This window comes from Clarias gariepinus, chromosome 14 (assembly GCF_024256425.1).
Source record: "Clarias gariepinus isolate MV-2021 ecotype Netherlands chromosome 14, CGAR_prim_01v2, whole genome shotgun sequence".
NCBI classification, from domain to species: domain Eukaryota; kingdom Metazoa; phylum Chordata; class Actinopteri; order Siluriformes; family Clariidae; genus Clarias; species Clarias gariepinus.
In genome coordinates, this window is record NC_071113.1 from 14,593,896 (window position 1) to 14,620,871 (window position 26,976).

Consider the following 26,976-nt stretch of genomic DNA (forward strand, 5'->3'; position numbering starts at 1 on the left):
TCGATCTTTGAGAGATGGTGGGACCAGCCAAACAGTGCTGGAGGATCAGGGGAACGTAGTGTGGAATTCTATTGATCCCAAATTCTTCCAAAATTATGGCCAATTACTGTGATATCAGCCACGATTATATTAATGATCTCATATTAATTAGCATCTTCCAGTTTCTTAAAAAGTGTTATCTTAAATAATTTAAATTATTTTTGTTCACACTAAAAAAAAAGGTGTACACAAGTGCCCCTTCTTTGCTGTCTGAGAAGCAATTTTATTTACTGATTGCAAGTTACAAATAAGGCTATGTACAGCTAAAGAGTACCTTAACATGTACTCAAATAAATACACCCTCACGTAGCAGTACTATATGAGAATAGTTTCAGTATCTTCTCTATTAGCTCAGAGACTTTAAATATATAACTGCATTTGGAGATTGCTTCTGCTGCATTAATAACATCAGTCATAACATTAAAACCAATGACAGGTCACATGAATATCACTTGCTATCTCATTCACAATCACATCTGTCAAGGGATAGGATATACATAGAATCAAGTGAACAGTCAGTTCTTAAAGTTCATGTGTTGGAAGCAGGTAAAATCATCGAGCCTACAGATGAACCTAACTGTGATGGCCAGATGACTGGGTCAGAGCATCTCTTCATATGACAAGACTTGATATGCAGTGGTTAGTACCTACCCAAAGTAAGGACAAGTGGTATAAAAGTCGAAGTGTCATGGCACCCAAGACTTATTGATGTATATGGGGAGCAAAGGCAAGCCTGTCTGAATCCGAGAGATACTTGAGGAAGAGATACCACCAGGATTCAATATGAGAAGATGGATCAGAGATCTGGGCAATGTTGCGTTCTAGCATTCATGTGGACTTAACACCTACCTAAACATTGGTGCAGACCAAGTGCACGTCTTAATTGTAACAGTATTCACTAATGACGGTGGCCTCTTTCAGCAGCATAACATGGTCGCTGCAAAATTTTACAGGAATGGCTTAATGAACATGACAAAGAATTCAATGTGATCTGGCCTCCAGATCTCAATCCGATGGAATATCTGTGAGATGTGATGGACAAACAAGTCCAATTCATGGAGGCCTGACGTCACAGCTTAAAGGTACCATCTTCAACTTTAGAGGTCCTATGTAATTCATGCCCAATGAGTCAGAGCTGCACAATCAGGGCCTTCACAATATTGGGCAGGTGATTTTAATGTTATGGCTGACCCATGTACATATAGCGTGATGAGTAGACTTTCCATGCTGAGGATGTTTGCTCTAATATTCATAAATACACCTTAAAATGAAAAAAGGTTATTCAGTAGAAAACAATATGTAAAACCTCAAATACATCTAGTGCACTTAAAGAAAGTCTTACTTTTTACTCCCCGCTCCTTCTGTCTCACATGACATCTTCATAATTTACCATGTTTCTGTATTACAGCTCCAGTTCCCAGCTTCTAAAAAAGCCTTTTGCAACAAAAGCCTCCCTAAAAGTAACTGTCAGTGAATTGATGGTGACATCTGTCACAGTTACCTCCTCTGGACCCATAACTGGCCTCCATTCCTCACACAATGGAGACAATGTAATTTCCTCTGGTCTAGTTATTGCACTCCAACCCTCTGTCTCTACATTACCTGGGAGAGAGAGAGAGAGAGAGAGAGAGAGAGAGAGAAATTTTGTGAGCCAAACACTAAACAAATATTTGTACAGAAAAGCACAGAATGGGACATTAAAATATATGGCACTTTCCATTAAAATATATGGCTAATAAAATAAGGAAGCATTGAGACAAACAAGCACATTCACTCAGATGCTAAGGGCAAATTTTAAACACCAATTAGTCTAATCTGAACATCTTTGGACCATAGGAGAAAACCCACCAAACACAAACTCCGACCTGATGACAAGACTCAAACCCTCAACCCTGGTGGTGCAAAGCCACAGTGCTAACCACAATGTCACCCATGCCACAAATATGGATTAAATGGCACTAAATGGCAGTAATGTTTGGCAAGGTGGCACATACATACAAGGGTCAGGTCACATGTATCCACATACGGATTGATGACTTATAAAATGTGCAGATACAATATAGTGAGGGTGCAATCAGTCTGACAGGGAAAGAAACTATTGCTGATGCTTCAGAAAGGGAAAGTTTTTCATTTTTACAAAAATTAAATGGTTCCACTACAGTTTTTAATAGAATCTGGAAAATGTCCACTACACAAACACATTTGCCCAGGTAGAAAGGTAAACTGTTTTAGTACTTCATTATTTGGGTTTACTATAGCCGTGGCTTAAAGTTTTGAGAATGACACAAACATTAATTTTCACAACGTCTGCTGCTTCAGTATTTTTAAATCTTCTTGTCAGATGTTACTATGATATACTCAAGTATAATTAGAAGCATTTCATAAGTGTCAAAGGCTTTTATTGACAATTACATTACGTTTATGCAAAGAGTCAATATTTGCAACCCCACACATAAATGGTCTCTGAATGTTGGCATGACACAGGGCTGATGGTAGCGCTCACCTTCATACATTTCAAAAAAGGCAGCAAAGAAGCCACTTATCTCCAGGAATCAAGGACAGACTTATATTCAGCAAAAGGGTTTCAGGGATTGGACTGCTAAAGACTGAGGAGGTAGAGTCATTTTCTTTGATGAATCCCCTTTCCAATTGTTTGGGGTATCTGCTTGGAAGTAAAGGTGAGTGCTACCATCAGCCTTAGGCCGTATTAACAATAATGCATCCTGAGACCATTCATGTATGGGGTTGCTTTTTAGCCAAAGAAGTGGGTGAACTCACTCACAATTTTGCCTAAAAACACAGAATAAAGAATGGCACAAAAACATCTTCCGAGAACGACTTCTTCCAACCATTCAAAAACAGTTTGGTGCCGAACGATGCCTTTTTCAGCACGATGGAACACCCTCCCATAAGGCAAAAGTGATAAGTAAGTGGATCAGAATACAAAATATTTTATTTATCAGGAAACTTCGCAGACCCTAATCTTATCAAGAACTTATAGTCAATCCTCAAGAGGCGAGTAGACAAACAAAAATCTACAAATTCTGACAAATACCAAGCATTGATTATGCAAGCATGGGCTGCCATCAGTCAGGATGTGGCCCAGAAGTTGATTGACAGCATGCCAGGGCGAATTGCAGAGGTCTTAAAAAAGGAAAAGTCATATATTAACACTTGTGAAATGCTTGTTAGTATAGTTTAGTATACCATAGGAACATCTGTCAGAAAATGTTAATATGTAGCAGACTTCATGAAGCAACAGACTTTGTAAAATTAATATTCGTGTGATTCTCAAAACTTTTAGCCATGGCTGCAGGTCAACATAGTGTTTATCCTTATTCTTTAACATACTCACTGTTTAGAGTGGCCCTGTCAGTCTCTGCCTCTTCCTGTCCTATAACCTCCTCTTCATAGTTTTCATCCTTCTCCAACTCATCCCAATGCTCCACTGAAGGGCCTTTGGGGTTCCTCTTAGTTATATTATGGTGAACTAGTTGATGATATACAGCACTTTCTTTGGGGCAGAATCTCTGCACTGCATGTCCAGCTTTTGGATCAAGGTGGTGTGCAAGGGACAGATGCAGATGTCCTGGAGACTGCTCTACAGCTTTACGTGCACTGCGGAGATCCATTGAGTAAATACCCTTTGGGTAGAGATTAGAAGTAGGAAACTGTACAGTTAGAAAATGCTTTGATATATGATGTTAGGATAGTGTGGTTAAAAAGAAGCAATTCCAGTCATTACCTGTACAAGAAGTCTTTTAGGTTTAGGTCCTCTCTTTCGCCATCCCACTGCTCTGTCCTTGTGCTCTCTGTTGTGAAATGGAATTGAGATTTGAGAAATGCAATTTAAATAAGGGCTAAATCAAAAGAATTAGTCAGTATACTGCTTCCTGAAATTGAGCAAAGCTCACTTCTCCTCATATGCTAGAACAAGCCGGGGATCCAGTATATGCTCCTCGGGTTCCCAAGTGCTATACCTGAAAGGTGAGTATTTATTATTAATTTATTATTTTTTAGAATTTGATAGTTATCCTATATAACATAGATATAAATACATTTATGATGCAGCATGCATCTTTTAAAAACTTGGGAAAACATACTTACTTTGGGGGCCACCCCTTCCACTTTAGTAAATATTCCACATTCCCCTGTTCAACAAGATAGGGGGGAAAAAAGAAATGATGTATGCTTTTAGATAAAAAAAAACTCTTATGGTCTTCAGTTGACATGACGTAATGACGTATGACGTTTAAGGAAACACTGAATGGACGACCCCGGAGCGTTTAATTACATTGTAGTCCAAACTCAGTGACGCGCACATTGGGTACTACAGGCAGGTTCGGACACGAAGACTGTAATTAAGTTGCACTCTTAAAGAGAATTTGCTGCACGTGACATAAAATTTTAGCCGGGTTAAATGTTATTAATCCCTCAATCAGGTTTAGGGAGCATCAGGGCACGCGCATCGCATCACAGCTCAGCTCGAGCTCCGTCACTGCCATCCAGGCGATCTGCGCAATATAATATCAAAATATAAAATCCTATCTAATAAGGTAAAGGAAACACGCCACCACACCAGGAATACTTATATGAGTGATCTAGTACCAGCATGTCGGTTAACTTCAGCCAAGTTGTCGCTGTTTGAGGATACTGCGCAGCAGTTTTTGTCACTCCGGGGCTCGGCGGAGGAAAGGCTCGGATCCGATCACCAAACGGTTTCATAACGTGCTACACCACAACACGTTAGTTTCTCCCCCTTTCAGGCTCCATTAAAGTACGTCGGTGAAGCGATCGCTGCGCTCCCCGCCCTCTTTAAGCATGGAGTCAGGTTAATGATGTAAACACTGAGCTGCTTAAAATCCTCAGATTGCAAAAAAAAATAAAATAATAAAATAAAAATGAACCGGACACTTCTGCAAAACAAGAGCATCAACCAACAACATTCACTGTTGCTCCCTTACCTTCCTCACTCTCTTCTTAATGATCGATTCCACAGCAAACACTTGTTCTCCGATAGCTGACAGTTCCATGGGATTGTTTGCGCTTCTTACTGTGTGTGAATAAACGTATTTGGAAGTGCGCTTTGCTCGTTAAAGTGAGTATGACTGAGAAGAAAAGCTAATGTCTTCCTCCTTCTCTGCTACTCTTCCCTTCGCAGTTTTGTTTTGGCTTCAGTTTTGAAAGCTTTTCAACGTCCCATTTCCTCGTACTAGATCTTTCTGTGCGCACAGTGACTTTTAAAATCTGCGACACATCTGCATGGCTCAGCGCGCCCCCACGCGCACAACCCTGCGAAATCAGCTTGGAAAGCCAAAAGTGCCCCAAACACTTCAGTCTTCGTTTCTTCATCTTTAGTAACCTATCCCTGTCAGGGTGGTGATGGATTCATCTGACACCAGGTGGACGTCCATTAGGATACAGGGTACCGTGTTCATATACACGTGACATGTGGGTCACGTGTATGTGAACACTTAGTGGCAATTTAGCATATCTAGTTCACCTTCCAGGGAGGAACCTCCACACACACACACACACACACACATGCAGGGGAATATGCAAAACTCAGTAGACACTAGTTTAAGATTTAACTGGGGACTTTGGCACTATCTGCTGTCCCACCATGCCGGCCTGTGCCGAAAGCAAGCAGATCTTCTGATCACACTAACTATAAACACAAAATTATTTTCTAGTTCTTAAGTTATCTTAAAAGCTCACAAAAGTTTTTTTATATATACAGGTGCATCTCACTACATTAGAATATCATCGAAAGTTGATTTATTTAATTAATTCAATTCAAAAAGTAAATCTTATATATATTCATTACACACAGACTGATGTATTTCAAGTGTTTATTTCATTTAATTTTGATGATTATAGCTTACAGGTAATGAAAACCCAAAATTCAGTATCTCAGAAAATTACAATATTGTGCACAAGTTTAATATTGAAGACTCATGGTGTCACACTCCGTAATCAGCTAATTAACTCAAAACACCTGCAAAGGTTTCCTGACCCTTTAAATGTTCTCTCAGTTTGGTTCATATTAATGGAAAGTTGAATGAAAGAAAATGTGGTAGAAAAAAAATGCACAAGCAAAAGGGATAACTACAGCCTTGAAAAGATTGTGAAATAAATCCTATTCAAGAATTTTCAATTCAGTATCGTGAACAGCGCTGTGACAACAGTGGAGTCATTCCAGTTCCTGGCCACAACCATCTCTCAGGACCTGAAGTAGGACATTCACATTGACTCCATTGTCCATCAGAGGTTGTATTTCCTTCGCCAGCTGAGGAAGTTCAACCTGCCACAGGAGCTGCTCACACAGTTCTAATCAGCCGTCATTTAATCTGTCCTGTGCACTTCCATAACTGTCTGGTTTGGCTCAGCTATGAAAGCAGACTTCAGAAGACTACAAAGGACGGTTCGGATTTTTGGCACTCCCCTTCCCACACTACAAGAACTGTATATATCCAGAGTAAAGAAAAGGGTTCGGAATATCACTTTGGACCCCTCACACCCAAGCCATCTTCTATTTGAACTTTTGCCGTCGGGTCGACGCTACAGAGCACCGAACACCAGGACAGTCAGACAAAAGAACATTTTTTCCCCCATGCGATTTACCACATGAACAGCTGAATATTCCTATCACTGACAATAAATACATGTGCAATATACTGTGCAGTACCACAGATATTTATTTAACTTATTTGTAAGTATTTTACACCCATTTGATGTTAACCTTTTTCTTAAGAGGGGAGGGGGGGATCTTTTTTTTTTGTGTGTGTGTGCTGATTTGTCTTGTCATTTGTTTTGTTCTAGAAGCTCTGTCACTAAAACAAATTCCTTGTACGTGCAAGCGTACTTGGCAATAAAACTCTTTCTGATTTTAAATTTGAATTTCCAAGGATTGGACTGCAGCTGAAGTCAGGGCTTAGCCCACGTTTGAACCAAAGGCAACGCACAAAAAGGACTGGGTGGTTGCTCAGCGGACCAATTTCTTCTTTAAATTTTGCATTTCATTTGGAAATCAAGGTCCCAGTCTGAAAGAAGAGAGGAGAGCAACAGAATCCAAGTTGTTTAAGGTCCAGTGTAGTTTGCACAGTTGGTGGTGGTTTGAGGAGCCATGCCATATGCTGGTGTTGGTCCACAGTGTTTTATCGGGTCCAAGGTCAGCATAGGCATCTAACCAGGAAGTTTCAGAGCACTTCATGCTTCCCTGTGCTGACCAGCTTTATGGAGATGGAGATCCCAGACTAATAGCCTCAGTGCTATGCCGCCTTGCTGCAGTAATTCATGCAAAGGGAGCCCCAAGTATTGAGTGCTGTACATATTCATATGTAAAAAAAAAAAAAAATTGTTTCAGTAGTAACAATTTCAGTAATTTGTGTTTTTCATTTAATTTATTTTTATTGGTCTTAAGTGATATTCAAATTTTCTGACATTCTGAATTTTGGGTTTTCATAAGCTGTAAGCCTTAATCATCAAACTTAAAATAAATAAACAAACAGTCTGTGTAATGAAACTATATAAGTTTCACTTTTTAAATTGAATTACTGAAATAAGTCACCTTTCCAATGATATTCTAATTTATTGAGATGCACATGTATATATTTTTAACTATTTTAAATGTATACTCAAGTGCACCTTCTTTGATGCTACTCACATTTAATAGATAAGCACATTTGTTTTCTCTTATATTGTAGTCAATACTACTATGGATATATGAAAACAAAGAGTACATAAACAATACACAAGATCAGAATTAAACCTGGACTTGGACCTGGAATCCTAGTAGCTCCTCTAATGGCAATTAAAAACCTTAGAATTGGTTTATCTTTAGTAACCTCTTAAGCCAGGTCAGGGTTGGAACTTGTCCTGGGAATACAGGGTGTAAGGCAGGCAAAGGGGGCAAGTAACAAAGTACAGTACAAGTACTTTGCTATTGTACTATTTCTGATACCAGTACTTTACGTGAGTAATTTCTATATGTGATAATTTTTACTTCTACTCGCTTCATTTTTAAGACTACTTACTTTTCAGATGACAAGCACACAAATGTGCTTTGATTTTCTAATCTAAACAATTAGCATTTATGCTGCCACTCACACCTTAACATAACCTAAGCTCCACCCATGTGGGGAGGACAGAAAAAAAATTCCACCAATCCTAGTTTGTAGAAATGACTGGCATTGTCTGACTGCAACATAATGTTTATTTAATGCCACCTCTTTTCTGTGGCCAGAATGGTGAGTGTCTTGAGGTCATCAGCAGTCGTATAACCATTTCACTTCATATCATACTGTGTATGACTGTATACGTGACGAATAAAATTTAAATTTGAATCAGTGATGCGACCACTCCTTACATGTAGCCTTGTAAGCAGATTATGTTTTGCAAAAAGTAATGGAGTGACAGGATCGTTCATCTTATTGATTTTTATCAGAAATTGTCACACCAACATGAGTCACTGGAACAAAACCGTAAACAAAAAGCTCTCCCACTCACTCACTGTCTAAATTTATCGCTTAATCCTGTGTACAGGGTTGTAGGGGGCTTGGAGCCTATCTCAGGAGACTTAGGGCACAAGGAGGGGTACACCCTGGATTAAGTGCCCACACACATACATACACTCACTATGGGCAATTGGGAATGGCAATTAGCCAAATGTGCATGTCTTTGGACTGTGGAAGGAAACTGGAGTACCCGGAGGAAACCCAACAAGCACAGGGAGAACATACAAACTCTTTGCATTGTTAGTATCATAGACTCGAGGTAAAAAACAAACCGACCTTGGAATTGCAAGCTGACAGTGCTAACTACTAAGCCACCGTGCCACCTAAACAAAAGGCTAAATTTTGTACATATGCTTATTTAAATGACTTGTATAAGAACCCTACAAGCTCAGTTAAATGCACTCAAAAATCAAATACTTGAAGTGTGAAAAAAAGGCTGGATCAAAAATGTGAATATAAAACATTAGCCTATGTAACCTGTTAAAATCATAAAAAATATATATTTTAGGCATAAACCTGACACAAAATGTTTTATTTTCAATCCTTTTTTCAGAACCTGTGAGTGGTCTTTCGGCTGCTCTCGGCAAGGTGTCGCCACATACAAGCTTGGCACACATTTTACACCGGGTGCCCTTACTGACGCAACCCTCCCATTTTGTCCAGGCTTGGGACCGGCACTGCATCTAGTGGCTGGGATTTGGGAACTGGCTGCTAATCAAACTCAGGCCTTATGCATGGCAGGTGAATCACCTACCACTGAGCCACCAGTGCCCCTTCTAGAACCTATAAGTACACTAAATATTTGGTAAATCTTTTGGTCTGTATCCTTCACTCATTATTGAAGTCAGTTTAAATGTACATTTTCTGGCAATCTCAAACAGATGCACAATCATTTATCACAGAGCACATAAGCAGATATGTGACCATCAATCTTTTTACATACAAAGACATTTTATTAATGTCACAACACATCTTTGATTATACATAAAGTGCCATTACAAGCATTTGCATGGAAAACAATGGCATGATCACGTTGTGACTACATCTTCCCTAAAAAGGGACACAAGGGAACAGGATTGTCATGGCAAAGAAATCAAAACACTTCTACAGTGTAACAAAGCACCCTGTGTATGTAAATGTGGAATGTCCCTTTTGTACAACACTAATTCTCATTAATATTTAATTATGGGTATGGCCTAGCAAGGTTTACAGAATGATTTCATTCTTTAATGTCTAGATGTTAACTCAACCAAATGTGACTGTGCAGTTTTTAAGAAAACCTGAGGTGTAGATTTAGATTTCCCTTTCAAATAATTTCATTATGACCCCCAGAATGAACAGCATACACAGACCTGAACAAACATAATTACAGACATACTGCATAATATTGTCTTAATTATTTAACCGACACAAGACAACAAAAACAACAATCTGATCATTTTAAAAACCTCTCCCAAACTCCTGCACTCATTCGAGGAAGAAATCTCTGTTGTCTTGACAAAGTTTTATGAAAGTAAAAAAAAGTCATAAAACCCATGGAAAATACAGCACAAACTGTTTGTCAATGGCACATGATTATATTTTACCATTAAATCATGTAACCATATTATGCATGTAACTTGCATAACCCTTGCAAGGTGTCGCTCAGTGGTTTTAACTGAATCTATGTGAGGGAAAGAATTATAACCATTGTGGGTAACATGACTGTAGTGCAAGGCAGAAAGTAACGGTTTCCCTAGGACTCTTACAAAAGATGAACACGAAAAATCCAGTTATAGTTTGACCACACTGTGCTGCATTGATATTTCTTATCCATTATACCCCACAACAAACCACACATCGATTACCATTAGGTGAAGGTGCTTCATGTTCCTTTTAAAATCTAGCCAAATAAAAACCTTCCACTGCTACAGTAGAAGTTGAGGTGTGACTTTATCACAATCATATGGACATAAAGGGAAATCACATGAACAGCAAAGAAGTGACTGTGTGTAACATAGACAGAGATTGCATTACTGAATTCCATTGTCTTAGTTTAAATCTTATACAGTATGAAACAAAAATGACAGACATATCAAAATGCATTGCCAAAATCCAAATGTTGAAATTCTTATAGATAAAAGTCTTACAGAACAGTATAGTGTTTTTATTTTTTTTTGCAACATCCCTGTGTTTTAATGTCCTTTGCTGCTTTAGTCTGGGTCCAGCATTTTGTGTGGGCTTTTTTTTTCCTGTGTGTAAACAAAAAGTCTTGCCAGTGTGCTTTTGTGATTCATTACTGCAACTCCATTTGCTCTTATATGGTTCCCTGATTGAACCTTAACATTCCCTCCTGAACACGAGTTAAACCAACTGAGAAAACGCTCAAACATTATCAGTCCTCCAGGTTTGATGGACCTCCACCTCCTCTGGCACAACCAACAGCAGTTCACAGTTCTTCCCTCGAAGCTGGTGACGCAAGAACTTCCTGCAACATCATCAAAAAATAATGTTGCAATATGATTTCCAGACATTTGGACACAAAAGGTGAGAAACAAATCCTTTTTTTTTTTAACTTGTGCACTTAAAGTCTGCACTATAATAAAGTTTCATAGAGGGAAACATGCCCTTAATGTTGTTCCTGATTTCAATTATACAACTATTTTATTGGCCTGTAATACACAAATCAGCCTTGTGGATGTTTACATGGCCAAATAAAATACTGATTTAACAGAGGCACCCCTGCATTTACTTCATAAATAAATGTGCTTCCTATATCAATTGGTGTGGGTCGATCATGACATTGGACCATACGCAATACCCACAACCTAGACTCCATAATAAATCTCATTTAATCACAAACACTTATGATGTTAGTAGCTTCAAAGTACCTGAGCTCATCAGCTGTTCCAATGGGATGGGGATTGCGTAGTTTTGAATCCAAGTTATAGAAGATTCCACCCACTTCCCTCACTCCAATCCAATGCTGCCGTTTGAGTGGCAGACGCAGAGGACCCCAACGAAGGTTGGACGGCACATTCAAAATAAAGCCCGTCACGTTTGGCAGTGCAATACTGCTTACATCTCTAAGATAAAAAAAGAAAAATCCACATAAAGATGCAGACAAGGTCTGTATATTAACCTCATCTCTGCTTTGACAGAGCAAAGTACCTTCTTTTATCCCACCAAACAGCTTCATAACCACGAGTCTGTAATGCAGCCATAATGACATTTACATCATAGTTGCCATTACCCAGCATGCTCTTCTTGTGAGGGGTTACCATTGTGCTAGGGGAGAGCCTGTAAGGCAGAACAAATAACTGTCAAGAAACAAGTCATCAGATGACTGTAAGTACCAAAAGCAAGGCATTGAAGGCTGATGGCCTAGACTAAATACAGTATGTTCCTGCAACATGCAACATTCACAAACCTCTGGCAGATTTCTTGAAGTGCCTCTCTACTGAATGCTGCACCATCTTGGAAGACATTATTTAGTGCATGCAGAGCACATAACTCTCTGTGTTGCTTCTCGTGGTAGATGGCAGGAGGTTGTTGAGGAGAAGGGTCGACTCTGGCATTTAAAGCTTCATATGATTCAGGGGCAGATCCCCCTCCAGCAGCCTCACCTTTCTGCTTGCTCACCTTCCATGGCATACAACCCAGCTCCTGAAAACTACCTACCCCCCTCCCCTTACCAGAACATGGTGCACTCCCCATCCCAGATTCTCTGCTACTCTGTCACCACTGTCATCTCCACAACAACCACTCCAATGCTCGAGGTGTATGGCAAGGGGAGGGGAAGATAGCTACAAGGAGAAATCTGAAGCCAGTTCAATGTATGACTGTGTATTAGTTGAAGATTAAGAAAGTATCAGCAGATGACAAAACTGTAAGAAGTTCTTAAAATCAGCAATGGCATCTCCTTTCTGAGTTCGACTTGTGGCATGTAGATCTGCTGAGGACCAAAGCGGTCTCTAACACAAGGCTTCTTTCCATTCTGGCTGTGATCAGATGTTGCAAGGCATTCAAGTAAACAATCACAGATGACCAAGTAAAACTCCTGAACTTGTGACGGTCATGTAGAACTCACACCACTACAGACTTAAAGAAAAAGAAACAAAGTTTTAGCATTTTTTGTAATATTTCCAAGTTACAGTCTACAACATTACACAAGAAACCCAACATATAATATTTCCTAATTCTATCTGTTCCCTATTCTAAGAAATCGAATAAGAGAAATAAACAATCTTGTTCCCTCGTTAGCTGGGTTTACAAAGCTAAGTTCATGCATGGTTTCAGTAACGTTATCCACTTTAGACAGAGTGGCCCAAAAAACTTCCCATTGACTACTACATAGCTATAAAAAAGAAATGGAAAGAAAAGCTTTTTAAAACTTCAGACAGTATTTCAGAACTAAAGTGGGATATTTCCGGATGTTAAAGGTGACACTAACGGATTACGTTTACTCTGTCAGCAACATTTATCCCTCTCATAATTTTGCCATAACGTTACTCTAGCTAGCTATATGCTACACGTTTGAGATTATTTACTACATAAAACGTCAAAAGGATATCATGAAATTAATCGTCCTCACCGCACACGGTACACAATCCCGTTGACTCTGAGCTGTTCCTCTGCCGCAAAACTGACGTTTTTATCTCTTTTCCTAGGATTGTTTATTTCTTTGTTTCTCGCACTTTTTCCTTATAGCTCTGTATTCCAACCTGAGCATGCGCGAAACGTCATTGGCTTTCTGCTGCCTGCTCTGGCTACGTCATCAGCACCTTGCGAACTGCTCCGCCCATGTGACTGCAAAGTTTTGCTTTTACACCTAAATGGCTCTGTATTTTACATACACTGTACCTACACCTTAGCACGCACCAAGATTTCATTCAACCACTATTAGCTTTGATTGCAGCACACAATGTGGTGGCCAGTTTATATACGAGAATGATTCCTCATGCTCCCAGGATCACTTTTTCATCATCTAAATCCTGAAATAGGTCTGTGCCACCAGGGAAGAAAGCTCCTTTGATATGATACCCTGGACATTCAGGTCCTCAGTCGACTTCATTTTATTTCCACATAATGTTGCCGAGCCTAGACCTAGCCAACTGAAGCAACCCCAGATCATTACCGTGCTTTCAGAGTGCACGATACTGTAGGTGCATTGCTTTATGCCCCTTATTTCTTGGTAAATTGTAAAAAAGATACATATTGTGAAGTGAACTACATATCAATTCGGGATTTAACGATCACCTTAGTTGAAAATAAACACTTTTTTAGGGCACAGAGAGCTAAATTCAGAACATTGATATTGTCATTAATTTCCATATGTTCTATAATCACAGTAGGCTCTCAACTGCAGACAAAAACTACACATTATTTTATAAAGTTTTTATACAGCCACTGCATGAGCTGTATGTGAAGTAATATGAACTGTAACTCTCATGTACAGAAATAAACAAGGACTATGATTTTTAAAAGCATAAGGACATGTATTGGTTATATTACGTTTTTAAATTAGAAACGATACGTTTCCATGGGAACCGGCATTAACCTTTTTAGCAATTTGAGCTACAGTAGCTCTTCTTTTGGATAAGACTGCACAGGCCAGCATTTGCTTCATTTGAGCATCAGTGAGCCTTGGCCACCCATTACCGTATCACTGGGTTCACTGATTCTGCTTCCTTGGATCACTTTTAGGAGGTCCTGAACATTTTGTCCCTGTAGTTGATGTGTTAAAGAAAAAAAAAGGAAAGTGTAAAAATTTTATTGACTTTGATGAAGGCCAGATTATGATTGCTAGACAACTCAATAGAGCAACTTTTGGATCTACCAAAAGTGGTCCAAGGAAGAAAAAACAGTAAACTGAAGCATGTGGGGGAAAAAACCCTACTATTCTGTTCGCATAAAATTATGTGCAGAGATTGGTTGGGGATGGCCATGATGGAGAGCATTTGATTTTAATAAAAAAAAAAAAAAAAAAAAGAAAAAAAAAAGAAAAAAAAAGAAAGAAAACCAAATTCTGATTTTAATATAAAAGTGTCAGAATACAGAGGCACATCGTTTTAGTTGCAGAAGGAGGAACTTACTCTATATAAGGTGGGTGATGGGGACAATGTAGGATAGCCAATCCAAACCAGTGAACATGGAGGTATAGCCATGCAAACCTAAGGAAAATGTGTAAAAAGCTACACAGAGCAACCTGAGCTCAGGGTTGAACCAGGGACTCTTCTGTTTTTAGGTCCACCACAGAGAATACTCAGCTGAAAAAAGGCAGATGGTGAAAGTATTGCCTGCAAAAATAATACTTTACCTTACTTAGACCATATAAAAAAAAACATTTACACATCTTGTTTCTTTCGGATGATGTATTTAGCATTTATTTTGTTGTACTGCACCTTTATTTACAATAAAGACACTCAAACTTCCAGGATAGAAATAAACAGTGCAAAACAATTTAATTAGAGTCTTTTATGTTTTTTCTGCTTTACACAGCCCTAAAACGATGTGTGATGACGATTAAAATGCTGCAACAGCATTTACAGGATAGCAATAGTTTTTCACCTACAAGACAGCTACAGAACAATTGTTATTGCAATTTATTTAGAAAGCTCTTCAGTCAGAGCATCAATGAGTTCCTGTTTCTTGGTGCCTGTGGTCCGTACTCTGAATTGTTTACAGGCATCTTTGAGTACAGGCACTGTCAGCTTCCCCAAAGTTCCTTTTGCCACATGGGCTCGCAGCTCATCTTCTGACATCTCAACTTTTGGCTTTTTGTCTACACCTCCCCCAGCCTCAGCTGTTAAAAACAAATGAATGTCTTCAACAGGTCTAATAATGACTGACACAGTTCATATTTAGTTCAAATTTAGTTATTTCATTTCTAAAATCCAGGAACCCTCACCTGGTTTGCGTTTGGCTGATGGCTTGCCCTCAGGGTTGTAATCCGCTGGATAGACCAAATCTTTGAATTCTTGAACTAGAGGACCAAGTCGCTCATCCATCATTTTTGCCTTGGGCACTGGGGACAGACAAAAAAATTAAAGTTTACAAATGGCTAGTATATGGCAAAAACTGACTCTAACATCCATGCATGGGCCCAAACTGGTGCCACATACAGTAGCAGAAAGGATAGAGTTGTGTAATAAGTCTTTGGATGTTGAACCAAGAAGTCCAAGGTGACCTGCACAGAGTCTGATTGCAACCCCAAAGAACAGATTTGGAATAAACTGGAACACTGACTGCTCCCCAAGCCTCCTCAACCAACAAGCAGCCTGACTAATATTTTATTAATTATTTAACGCTTGGAAGTCATCTTTTCAATTGGTATTTGATTTTACTTTCCTCTCATCATTGTTCAACCTTACAGTTTTAACTCCCTGTTTTTAGGTAAAAGGAGAAACTCATAGCTGTCTAAAGGAAAAATTATTTTTCCTCAATGTTTTCGAGCATATGCACTATGTAAACAGTTAGAGTGTTGCTGTTAGAGTATGTGCCAAGAGTGCGTATGCAATGGTGTAACCAATCATAGTTGATCTGCAATCCGTGCAGATCTCTTCATACAGTTTGACACACATGTGATGCACAGATTATTTGCAAACTTTGCATATTCTTATATAACACCTAAACTTGTGATGGTTATGTGGAACTTACACCACCACAGTGAGTACATTATATAATTTATATTCTTATATAAATATTTCCTGTTTCTGTAATTTCTAAAAGATGGCATATATGAGGATACATCTCAGGGATAATCCAGATAACAAAACTTACTTGTAAAGTCCTCAATGGCTTCAGGTGCCACCATATCCAGAGCTAGGGCCTCTAAATTCCTATAATGCTGCTGAAGAACTGGATTTTCAAATGCATCACTCCTATATACATATAAAACGCAGAAAATCAATTATTTTGACACATTTGAGACACATTAATTAACACATCAAAAATAAAAACAATACCTATATTTAAATCGGAGTTTGTGCACAATCTCTTTCATTTTGTTAGTTTGTTCATCAGAGGCTGTAGGACACTCATGCACATCCAGAGTACGTATATCATCCGCATAGGGTAGGAAAATGGCATGAAAACCTGCATGATCAAAGTACATACTGGTTACTGTTCATATCTTGACAGTATGCATATTGACACTGTGCATATTAATTATGGTGAATAATATTTTGCTAGCAAATCACAACTAGAACCTGAAGGTGCAGTTTGACCCTGACTGTTGTCCAACACTTCTTTTTGCGGTACCAAAGCAACAAACCGAGGTGGAGTGTTACGGCGTGAAGTGAATTTACACAACGCAAACACATTTCTTTCACTGCATCTTTGCAACAAAGCTGTGAATACGCAGGAACTCCCTAGAAGAGTGTTGGGAACAATGCAATTTGAGAACTGAAGTTTTATCATGCCAGAAAACAATAACAAGCACTTAGGTTTAAAAGAAAAGCTGTATAGGATGCAACAAACAAGGACTTGCCTGCAATTTGCTCCTCCTCGGGATATATGAACAATGCAGGTCGTATATGATGGTGTAATTTCAAACGATCCATTGGCTTAAACCCCATCAGGACCAAACCTGGATTATCAAACTTTTTAATCTCATCCACTTCGTCTTTCTCCATCAGAATTTGTTTGTTTCCATAAACCTTTATATAACGAAAAAAGTCCAAAATGTGTTACTATGAGTTTGTGCATTACAAATAATGTGTTAAAAATGCAATTTTTGCAGTTACCTGGGCTTTCTTGGTATCACTGGGCAGAAGCAGGCTTCCATTTTGGGTGTGGAAAAGACGGGTCTTAGTGTGAACTGGCTCATTTGTATCTCTGTACAACTTTACAGCAGGAGGTTTTGTGGCTGTTCTGGCCAACACATACACACCCACTGCCACTTTCATATCATCTCCCAAAGAAAAAGTAATTCTGTGGAAATAAAAGGTTAAAAACATATTATTAGTGGGGCAATTTTGCAATGGCAGTAAACTTTGGGTAATATATGGGTCACTCTGTTTCTAAAGATTTTATTAGGAGTGGGTCTCATTTATTTGTCACTGTATTTGTAGACTAAACTGAACAAAACTATTCCCACTAAATTTTCTTCATACTACTGTTCATATGTTGAAAAAATTAATTATAATACTTAACGATTTTTTATCTGCTTGTAACTGTTTCTTTAAAACATTATACTTATGCCAGAATAAAAAAAAACAAACATCTAACTACTTTACAAGTGCTTGTATAAAAAAAAAAAAAAAACATTATTATATCATAATCTTGGGTATATAGAAGCAAACAGCAACAGAGTAAAATTGTCTAAAAACAAAGACAAGGTTTAAAAACCTAACTATCCAAACGCATAACACATCTGGGTTTTGCAGCGTTTTTACTTACCTACTCTGGGCTCTCTTTGGCATCTCTCGAGCCCTGACCCTCTTCTGTAGTTCCTCAAGTTTCCCAGAGGGTTCGAGATGCAGCCCAAGCTCACTCTCATCCTCAGAGGGGCTTACAATATCACTAAAGAACAGGGAAACATCAAATCCTCCTGGCTTGGTAAGGTGCATTAAGTCTATAACCACTCCTATGAGCAAAGAGAAATACTTAAATCAGGATCAGATTCAACAACAGATGGACAAACAGTTTAACAGTTTGCAATTTCACCTGTCTCTTTAAGATCATCAGCCTTAGTACGAGCCTGTCTGTCTCGAATTCCGTCTCCGCCATGAGGGTCATCTCTGCAGGTGAAAATCATGAGACGTTTGTGAGACAGTCGTAGTTTAATGTCACTATACAAGTTTGAACAGCACCACAGAGCATCTCCAAGTGACGTCTCTCCACTGCCCATGGTCTCTGCAGCCAGCTGAGACCCTTCATCACCTCTCAGTTTATCGATTTCCTGTACATGCCGAGCACCTAAGACAAAGATGAGTTAAAAAATAAACGGACTACTCTGACAAAAATATTATACAAATACAAACATGGTGTCTATTACTTACCAGGAGAATCTAGATCATGGTAAACGTAGACATGTTTAAAAGAATTTCTGGGGTTCTTGCTTTGCTCAGTCCCATAAAAGACCAGTGCAACCAGGTCTCTGTCACTACTTATGATTTTACTGGTGTACACACTGCGCACACACTAGAAGAAAAACTGATTAATGTAAAACTGTAGGTGATCATAATATTGCTCAAAACAGGACTGTGTGAATTTCAGGAGGCATATGTGTATACCTGCATTGTCATGTCAAAGTTAGAGGGTTCTCCATCTTCACCCTTAATAAACATTTCTTTAGACGCGTCCACTAAGAATACCAAGCTGTCACGTCCAGTGCTCCGGTATTCTCCTATTACAATGTTAATAGAAAATATTGCACATTAAACAATAAGATAACAAAATAATTCAATCTGGATAAATATCTTAAGCCTAACTGTTAACTTAAAGTCTTTAACCACATTAAAAGTAATAGGTGAATACCTGCAGGTTCTTCTCCTTCTTCCTGCTCAACCTCGTCATCCTCGTTACGGTAATCTGCCCAATCAGCCATCTTTTAGCCACCTGTAACCTAACAAATTCCTTTTTTTTTATTTAGTGGGTAAACTGCTTATACGTTTTCTTAGTGTCCTTAAATAAACAACAGAATCTACTTCTTAATAGTAACTTCCGTTCCTCCGTCTCAGCAGAAGCAGAAGCACAAAAACCCCGCGCCGGATGAGTGGTCCAAACGTCTACCATTTGAGTGACAACACAACTATCCAATCAACGAAAAAAAACGGAAACACGTAAACCAATAAAATTGCAGAAAGGCGTGGTCTGTTTAGGAGGACATGTTTGAGCATGAACCGCAACAGAAGCCGACATGCAACCAAACGTGCGCAAAAATATTTTTCTTAATATATTAAACCTAAACTTTCAATAAATCTAGTACTTGCTACAAACGAAAGCAGTGTCCTACACACATTGATACGTAATAAAAAGTGCGCGAAAAAAAAATCACATCTTTACGAACTATTGCAATTTATATCGCCACCTACTGTTGTGGAGGTAGAACAAGACTACGCTTCTGTTTCCTGATGTAAATAGCTGTCATTTTCTGCGTTGTAGTTGTGCTAGTCTATTGCTTTGTCATTGCGGTGGTGTGTCGTTTAGTTCATCTCAAACCGGATGTACCTGGTTTCTTAAACTTTGAAAACAGAAGGAAAATTAAAAGTCGTGCTGAGAGATGGAGGATCAGACCTACAATGTAAAGCTCTATATTTATGACATATCAAAGGGACTTGCTCGCCAGCTGAGTCCTATGCTGTTAGGTGAGTTAGCAAGATTAAACTAACCAACTATATTTTACTTGTAAAACAATGTATCAAATTAACCCGTAGTTTCTGGTTGACAGGAAAACAACTCGAAGGAATTTGGTAAGTATTTAAAGATCTGCATTCTGAGGTCTCGATCCCTTATCGTTCTTCTCAATTAAAAACTGTCATTTGAACCCAGGCACACAGCAATTGTAATCCATGGAATGGAGTATTTCTTTGGAGGACAGGGTATAGCAAACTGCCCACCGGTAAGACCTGTTAAACAATCTTCATAAAGAAGTACAAAGAAGTTAGTTGTCAGATTTACAACACAGCTATAATGCAGCAGCCAAAGTTTCTGTTGTAAAAAACATGGTCCTGTCTTGTGAATTGTTCAGGGTGCTACACTGCTGGGAGAGCCTGATTCCATAGTGGATTTGGGAAACACAGAAGTTTCTAAGGACATATTTACAGAATATCTTTCATCCCTTCAGGAGTCCACATTCAGGCAAATCCATCTTGTTTCACCTGTTATAAATTTTAGCATGTTTTAGACAATGTACTTATAATTCAGCAAAACTAATTCAGCAAGAATAATCTGAAGTAAATTACATACGTATACTCACATATAAGAGCATTTGCTTCTACTTAAAACAAAGAAATAAATGAATAAATCTTTCTTTACAGACCAGAGACATACCATCTTTTCGAGCACAACTGTAACACTTTCAGTAGTGAGATAGCCCAGTTTTTAACAGGAAGAAAAATTCCATCATACATTACTGACCTACCATCTGATGTCCTTTCCACGTAAGTCTCTACTACAAACCATGGTAACTGGAAAAGTTAATAGAAATCATTAAAACCATCTAAGCGATAGCAATATCAAAACTGAAAATGTGAAGAAATTGTTAGGACAGAAATTCTGGTAGCTCGAAACAATTGATTTAACATGGATTTTTTTGCTGTCCTTAGCCCTTTTGGACAAACGCTGCGTCCTTTGATTGAATCTGTCACCATTGTCCCATCTACCAACAACTCTTTCAATGGACCCCATGGACAGAGGTAGACGGTGTTATAAAAACAATGCCATGTTAAAGGAATGGTTCAGAAATGGTTTACATCAGGTCACTATATACAGCATGTATAGCATATAGAATGTAAGGTGTCTCAAAAGTCTCCATATATAGAAGAAATTATTTACAAAACACCCTCTTATTTATAAAACATGTTCTACACCATTGCTTATTCGAATGTGTTTCTTTAAAAAGATAAGTTATAATAAAGAGCACACAGACACGACCATATGAGGTCATAAAAACTATTCTGGCCTTACATATCAATATTGTGTGTATATTTTACGAATTAAATTAAGTTTGTAATGTAATTAATTCTATTTAATTCATTTTTCCTAAACATACCAATTTTACCATTATTTTCCATTATTAAATGTAGTTTAACTTATACAGTATATTTTACTTGAGTAACAAAAACTCCCCTTAATTTAAATATATTGAAACATAAATATTTTGTCATTGTAGAGAGGCTAATTTAACTGAGAAATAAATAGTTTGCTCCAGGGCATCAGAATCTACATCTAAATAAATGTCCCAAGGTGTTATAAACAAAGTAAAACACTCTACTCTGGATCTCAAATTTTGCTTCATTGGTTTGTATCCATGAGTCAGTTGCTTCCAACTGGAACTATAAATAAGGAGTGTAGAAAAATCTCTGACTGTGGTTAGTTCAAGTTCAAGTAGGCTTTATTGTCATTACAACCATATACAGTTAGTACACAGTGAAACGAAACAACGTTCCTCCAGGACCATGGTGCTACATGCAACATAATTTTACAACACAAATTAACAGACACTAAACTAGCTAACCAAGAGGCCTAGTTAGCTGGCTAGCAGAGACAGGACAGAGAGACCTAACATAAATTACAACATAAATTAACAAAAACTAACTAGCTAAGTATAAAATTTTTATAGACAACATAATGTGCATGTGCAAATGTGCAAACAAGAGCAACAACAAAGTGACAGTGCGCAAAGTGACCACGACATAACAGAACATAAAATATGGTGTTGAGGTAGTGGGTAAACATAAACATTCCTTAAAACAGCAGCAATAATTGAGGAATTAGTGCAAAAAGTAGTCCAGTAATCATTGTGCAAAAGAGATAAACAGTGAAGCAATATTTTATCATATTCTGTTGAAATATTATAAGATAATGTTATTATTTTAATTTGTTTAATAATGTTTAAATACTCAAATGTGTGTATAAATTATAGTTATGTTTTACTTAAGTGTTCTGATGTTTTATATGTAAAGGCAGAGGCTTGTTCTTGACACATAGTGGATTCTTCCTGGATCTTGAAGTCTGCTTTTGTGTTGACTTTTATTTGATGTGCAGTCACATATGAAAGTCACACAACCTTGTTCAAAGCAAATTCAAAATACCTTCTGTGGAACTGATTCTGGCTTTTATGGCTGCTATTTGTGTTTTAAATTATGCAGCGTACTGTATGTACTACTGTATATGACACTGTGCGGCATTACAATAGTGGTAAAAGGCACAAACAAGAACTTGAAGTGTAAAATTTTGTGAAATCATACTCTGAGTAATAAAGCTTTAGATTAATACTTTGAGTAATATGCAGAGTAATATATCGCAAATATTTTTGTCTTCCTGACACAGGTGTGCTATTTTTATTAGCAAAATGTTTAGTTTGTCAATTTCTAAAACAAAAACAGCTAATAAAATATAAGAATTTTAATATTTTTTTATTAATAAAAAAATTCTAAAAGCCTTAACTGTCTGTAAAATGTGTGATGTGCAAAGTGGGCCTACATTCATACTTATACCAAATACAATAAAATACAAATGGGAACATATTGATGATCACTTTTGTAAATGAATGTGTTATGCCATAGAGGCATTACTTTACTGATTGATTTTCTTTTTCTTGGTAACCTCCATTCACTTCTTGTCCATTTGTCTGCATTGCTGTTTGGCCCATGTCCAGTTGATTTATTGTATCCTTTCCAACTTTTTTTGTTGACATTTATTAATTTTACATATGCAATTTTTTCAGTTTTGTAACTTTTTTTTTTAAATCCACAAAGGTTTTATTAACAGGAAATTTGGATTATAAGTGAAATACTTATTAAATTAAGTTGGTTTTAGTGGTTTGTAAAATAATGTTATTGTTTAACAATATAATCTTCCCTAAACAACAGGGGAATGTCATGAAATGTAAATGCCGTTTATTGTGATGCTGTTTGTCTGCTTGAAGGACTTGGGTAATTCTAGTGTTGCAATAAAAGTGGCCACTAAGTGGCAGAAGTACTGCAGACTTTTACACTTTTCACACTTGGAAAACCAAGTTAAACGTACATTGACATTTATAAATGCAATATTTTTTATTTAAATTAGCACTATATTGTGATTACTGTGTAGTTGTATAATAACTGCCATAACTCGCAATAAATGTTATTCTAAAGTTCTAGAGATGTGTAGTTTCTGTGTCAAGGTATGTTAAAACAGTTTTGGGATCTTGTGTTGGCCCAACTTCATGCTAAGCAACTTTGTCACCTGTCTGAGCTATATATAATAGATCATCCTTTTGGGCAATGATCTTTATCTACCATGTCAGCAGTTTCAGGCTTTTCCTGTACTCTCAGGCACTTCCTGTTTTAAACAGGTGAGAGGTAATTCTACTTTCACTCACAACGTGACATCTCATAAGTCAAATCGTGTGAAAAAACATAGTCTATACAGTTGGAGTTGGAAACTGTGAGGAAATTTACTGAGCTAAAACTGCAGTGATTTTGAGTCTAAACTGATACATTTCTTCTAGTTACTCAGAACAAGAAATTAGATCACACTGGACCTGTGTTATGTAATTTACTAAGCCATTAAACATCCATAGCTTAGGTCTTTCCACTGACCAGTTATTTAAAGTATTCAATTAAAAGTATAGTTTCTCAGAGGTCTTAGTTGTGTAAATTGATAACTAATCTGCATTTTGTTTTATAGAGTGGTGGGGTTGGAGCATGTCAAATATGTGGACATTCTTTTAAAAAAGACCATGTAGATGAAGCATTTGGTTAGTGAGGAGGAAAACCACAGATCCTGGCCGCAGATGACTTTAGTTCTTGCATACTTAAGTGTGTTGTAAATATAATTTAAAGAGCATTAAATGTCATTTTTATCTGCAAAAAAATCCACAAAGACAAAGGAAAACTAATTTTTAGAAATTTTTAGAAATCTTATTTATAGAGCTTTTCAATTAGGGCCCAGTAGGTTTTTCACCTTTTTTTATGAAAACCAAAAATAACATAAAAAATGTATTTGAGGTTAACACCCTGTTTTAATACATTAATATATTTCAAAAATACGGAAAGAAAATTGATGTCCTAAACAATAAGCACTAATACTAAGCTATGCATTAGCAGAGCAGAGGACAAAGTGGTGGAAGCTGAGAAAGGGTATGGGTGGTCAGGAGGTGCTTTCAGTTGACTGGACAACTACAGCCAATGTGATCAGGGAGACAGGTAGGAGGGTACTTGGTGTATCATCGGGTAAGGCAAAAGTGAACAAACAGACTCGGAGGTGGAACGAGGAAATTCAGGAGTGTATACAGGGAAAGAGGCCAGCTAAGAAAAAGTGGGACTCTGAGAGGACTGAAGAGAGTAGACAGGAGTACAGGGAGATGCAGCGCAAGGTGAAGGTAGAGGTGGCAAAGGTCAAACAAAGAGCATATGAGGACTTGTATGCTAGATTGGATAGTAAGGAGGGTAAGGTGGATCTGTACAGGTTGGCGAGGCAGAAAGATAGAGATGGGAAGGATGTGCAGCAGGTTAGAGTGATTAAAGACAGATGCCAAGAGGGTGATGGGAAGATGGAAGGAGTACTTTAAGGAGTTGATGAATGAGGAAAATGAAAGAGAACAAAAAGTATAAGAGGTGACTGTTGTGGAGCAGGAAGTAGCAAATATTAGTAAAAGTGTTGAGAAGGGCGTTGAAGAGGATGAAGAGTGGAAAGGCTGTTGGTCCTGATGACATACCTGTGGAGGTATGGAAGTGCTTAGTAGAGGTGGCAGTAGAGTTTCTAACTAGTTTGTTTAACAAGATCTTGGCGAGTGAGAGGATTTCAGAAGAATGGAGGAGAAGTGTATTGGTGCCGATCTTTAAGAACAAGGGAGATGTGCAGAGCTGTGGCAATTACAGAGGCATAAAGCTAATGAGCCATACAATGAAGCTGTGGGAAAGAGTAGTGGAAGCTAGGTTAAGGGCAGAGGCGAGCATTTGTGAGCAGCAATATGGTTTCATGCCTAAAAGAGTACATCAGATGCAGTATTTGCTTTGAGGATGCTGGTGGAGAAGTACAGAGAAGGTAATAAAGAGTTGCATTGTGTCTTTGTAGATTTAGAGAAGGCGTACAACAGGGTGCCGAGAGAGGAGCTGTGGTATTGTTTGAGGAACTCTGGAGTGCCAGAGAACTATGTTAGAGCTGTAAGCTGTAAGACAGTGGTGAGATGTGCTGTAGGTGTGTGAGAAGAGTTCAAAGTGGAGGTGGGTCTGCATCAAGGATCGTCTCTAAGCCCCTTTTTGTTTGCTCTGGTGATGGACAGGATGACAGATGAGGTTAGACAGGAGTCTCCATGGACATGGCTACTTTGTAGCGAGAGCAGGGACCAGGTGGAAGATAATTTGGAGAGGTGGAGGTATGCTCTGGAAAGCAGAGGAATGAAGGTTAGCCGCAGTAAGACGGAATACATGTGTGTAAATGAGAGGGCCTCAAAAGGAACGGTGAGGATACAGGGAGCAGAGGTAAAGAAGGTGCAGGACTTTAAGTACTTAGGGTCAACAGTCCAGAGCAACGGAGAGTGTGAAAAGGAGGTGAAAAGGTGGGTACAGACAGGTTGGAATGGGTGGAGAAAAGTTTCAGGTGAGGTGTGTGATAAAAGAGTATCAGCGAGAATGAAAGGAAAGGTGTACAGGACAGTGGTGAGACCTGCAATGCTCTACGGCTTAGAGACAGTGGCACTGAAGAAAAGACAGGAGGCAGAGTTGGAGGTAGCAGAGCTGAAGATGTTGAGGTTCTCCTTGGGAGTGACAAGGATGGATAGGATTAAGAATGAGTTCATCAAAGGGACAACCCATGTTAGATGTTTTGGAGATAAAGTCAGAGAGGCCAGATTGAGGTGGTTTGGACATGTTCAGAGGTGAGATGGTGAATATATCGGTAGCAGGATGCTGAGGTTTGAACTGCCAGGCAGGAGGTCTAGAGGAAGACCAAAGAGGAGGTTTATGGATGCAGTGAGAGAGGACATGAAGTTAGTTGGTGTGAGAGAAGAGGATGCAGAGGATAGGATTAGATGTAGGCAGATGATTCGCTGTGGTGACCCCTGAAAAGGAACAGCTGAAAGACAAAGAAGAAGTCCATTTTTCCAGTTAAACATTCCAACAAAATGGACCGCACTGTTTGAAGGAATTGACTACTTACTGAAGAAATATATTTTTATGATTCTCAGGTACTGTATTATGTGCTGATATGTGATGCCTAGACACGCTTTATATACTCAGGAATATTTTTAGCTCTATTTAAATCCTTTTTGGGTGTGTTTTTTTCTCTGTACCTCTGAAGTGGAGTTCTGTCTTCCTAAACCTCTTTCTGCTGTCAGATTCCTTAGAACAAGACTCAAGCCATCCTTCTTCAATTCGTCCACATCTACAGTACATGTCACTGTCAGTAGTAGTTGAAAACTTTATTAAATCACCTTAGCTTAGCTACACATTTGAGATTCTTGAAATTACTAAATCATACAGCTTGTAGTCATCTCTCAGCTTCATGCACATTTCTACTGCATTTTGCACACAACGTTTACATTTAGGTTTTGAATATCATAGTAATATCAAATTAAGAAAATTGCTTCCTGTAATAGTTTATGTGTAGCCTAATAGACATTAACCAGAACAAAGATGGTAAGAATAAACATTGTCAGTACATTCGTTTGTCTACAGGCGTGTGCCTTTTGAATGTCCTGGTCCAGATTTAGTCTCCCTTTGCAGTTTATAACCTTCAGACCTCTGGTAGGGCTTTCCACTTGACAGTGAAGCATTTGAGGATATGTGAT

At 38.3% G+C, this 26,976-nt stretch overlaps 4 protein-coding genes across 8 annotated transcripts; 1 reads left to right on the forward strand and 3 right to left on the reverse strand.

Annotated features, from left to right (window-relative positions):
* Positions 1-238: 238 nt before the first annotated feature.
* On the reverse strand, positions 239-5,350 carry cbx7b (chromobox homolog 7b). Of its 3 annotated transcripts, none has more exons than XR_008365628.1 (7): positions 5,004-5,324; positions 4,147-4,190; positions 3,954-4,019; positions 3,785-3,851; positions 3,395-3,683; positions 1,382-1,641; positions 239-1,300 (listed from the first exon to the last, which is right to left on the reverse strand). XR_008365628.1 is itself a non-coding variant. In XM_053511778.1 (7 exons), exons 1-7 carry the CDS (start codon positions 5,070-5,072, stop codon positions 1,633-1,635), a joined length of 633 nt encoding a protein of 210 aa, XP_053367753.1. In that variant the 5' UTR covers positions 5,073-5,350; the 3' UTR covers positions 1,523-1,632. The 3 variants fall into 3 exon arrangements, 2 of the variants coding, with proteins under 2 accessions (XP_053367752.1, XP_053367753.1); XM_053511778.1 differs by lacking the exon at positions 239-1,300 and adding an exon at positions 3,095-3,183 and having other exon boundaries at positions 1,523-1,641; positions 5,004-5,350; XM_053511777.1 differs by having other exon boundaries at positions 239-1,641; positions 5,004-5,323.
* A 4,619-nt stretch (positions 5,351-9,969) lies between these two features.
* Positions 9,970-13,263, reverse strand: josd1 (Josephin domain containing 1). Its single transcript, XM_053510817.1, has 5 exons — positions 13,129-13,263; positions 11,965-12,635; positions 11,706-11,834; positions 11,426-11,620; positions 9,970-11,022 (listed from the first exon to the last, which is right to left on the reverse strand). Exons 2-5 carry the CDS (start codon positions 12,249-12,251, stop codon positions 10,920-10,922), a joined length of 714 nt encoding a protein of 237 aa, XP_053366792.1. The 5' UTR covers positions 12,252-12,635; positions 13,129-13,263; the 3' UTR covers positions 9,970-10,919.
* Positions 13,264-14,890: 1,627 nt separating this feature from the next.
* xrcc6 (X-ray repair complementing defective repair in Chinese hamster cells 6) lies at positions 14,891-19,310 on the reverse strand. Of its 2 annotated transcripts, none has more exons than XM_053511754.1 (12): positions 19,017-19,310; positions 18,773-18,885; positions 18,539-18,680; positions 18,204-18,455; positions 17,937-18,123; positions 17,282-17,468; positions 17,022-17,194; positions 16,745-16,902; positions 16,502-16,631; positions 16,317-16,417; positions 15,445-15,561; positions 14,891-15,339 (listed from the first exon to the last, which is right to left on the reverse strand). In XM_053511754.1, exons 1-12 carry the CDS (start codon positions 19,084-19,086, stop codon positions 15,140-15,142), a joined length of 1,830 nt encoding a protein of 609 aa, XP_053367729.1. In that variant the 5' UTR covers positions 19,087-19,310; the 3' UTR covers positions 14,891-15,139. The 2 variants fall into 2 exon arrangements, with proteins under 2 accessions (XP_053367729.1, XP_053367730.1); XM_053511755.1 differs by having other exon boundaries at positions 16,745-16,906; positions 17,026-17,194; positions 19,017-19,295.
* Positions 19,311-19,465: 155 nt separating this feature from the next.
* desi1b (desumoylating isopeptidase 1b) lies at positions 19,466-23,337 on the forward strand. Of its 2 annotated transcripts, none has more exons than XM_053511756.1 (7): positions 19,466-19,846; positions 19,930-19,951; positions 20,031-20,100; positions 20,230-20,339; positions 20,519-20,641; positions 20,807-20,896; positions 22,166-23,337. In XM_053511756.1, exons 1-7 carry the CDS (start codon positions 19,762-19,764, stop codon positions 22,188-22,190), a joined length of 525 nt encoding a protein of 174 aa, XP_053367731.1. In that variant the 5' UTR covers positions 19,466-19,761; the 3' UTR covers positions 22,191-23,337. The 2 variants fall into 2 exon arrangements, with proteins under 2 accessions (XP_053367731.1, XP_053367733.1); XM_053511758.1 differs by having other exon boundaries at positions 22,861-23,337.
* Positions 23,338-26,976: the final 3,639 nt, after the last annotated feature.

Bases quoted from the DNA above. Each gene is read 5' to 3' on its own strand.
- cbx7b (XM_053511777.1), bottom strand. From the start codon at position 5,072: ATGGAACTGTCAGCTATCGGAGAACAAGTGTTTGCTGTGGAATCGATC. The intron at 3,684-3,784 runs GTAATGACTGGA...CTCTACCCAAAG, and splicing joins CTAAAAGACTTCTTGTACAG to GGTATTTACTCAATGGATCT. The intron at 1,642-3,394 runs GTGAGTATGTTA...TCTCTCTCCCAG, and splicing joins TGACAGGGCCACTCTAAACA to GTAATGTAGAGACAGAGGGT.
- josd1 (XM_053510817.1), bottom strand. From the start codon at position 12,251: ATGGGGAGTGCACCATGTTCTGGTAAGGGGAGGGGGGTAGGTAGTTTT. The intron at 11,835-11,964 runs GTTTGTGAATGT...TCTGCCTTACAG, and splicing joins CTTCAAGAAATCTGCCAGAG to GCTCTCCCCTAGCACAATGG. The intron at 11,023-11,425 runs GTACTTTGAAGC...ATGATGTTGCAG, and splicing joins GGAACAGCTGATGAGCTCAG to GAAGTTCTTGCGTCACCAGC.
- xrcc6 (XM_053511754.1), bottom strand. From the start codon at position 19,086: ATGGCTGATTGGGCAGATTACCGTAACGAGGATGACGAGGTTGAGCAG. The intron at 16,903-17,021 runs GTCCTTGTTTGT...TCTTCTAGGGAG, and splicing joins GAGGAGCAAATTGCAGGCAA to TTCCTGCGTATTCACAGCTT. The intron at 15,340-15,444 runs GTGAGGGTTCCT...TGTTTTTAACAG, and splicing joins ATCAGCCAAACGCAAACCAG to CTGAGGCTGGGGGAGGTGTA.
- desi1b (XM_053511756.1), top strand. From the start codon at position 19,762: ATGGAGGATCAGACCTACAATGTAAAGCTCTATATTTATGACATATCA. The intron at 19,847-19,929 runs GTGAGTTAGCAA...TCTGGTTGACAG, and splicing joins GCTGAGTCCTATGCTGTTAG to GAAAACAACTCGAAGGAATT. The intron at 20,101-20,229 runs GTAAGACCTGTT...TGAATTGTTCAG, and splicing joins GTATAGCAAACTGCCCACCG to GGTGCTACACTGCTGGGAGA.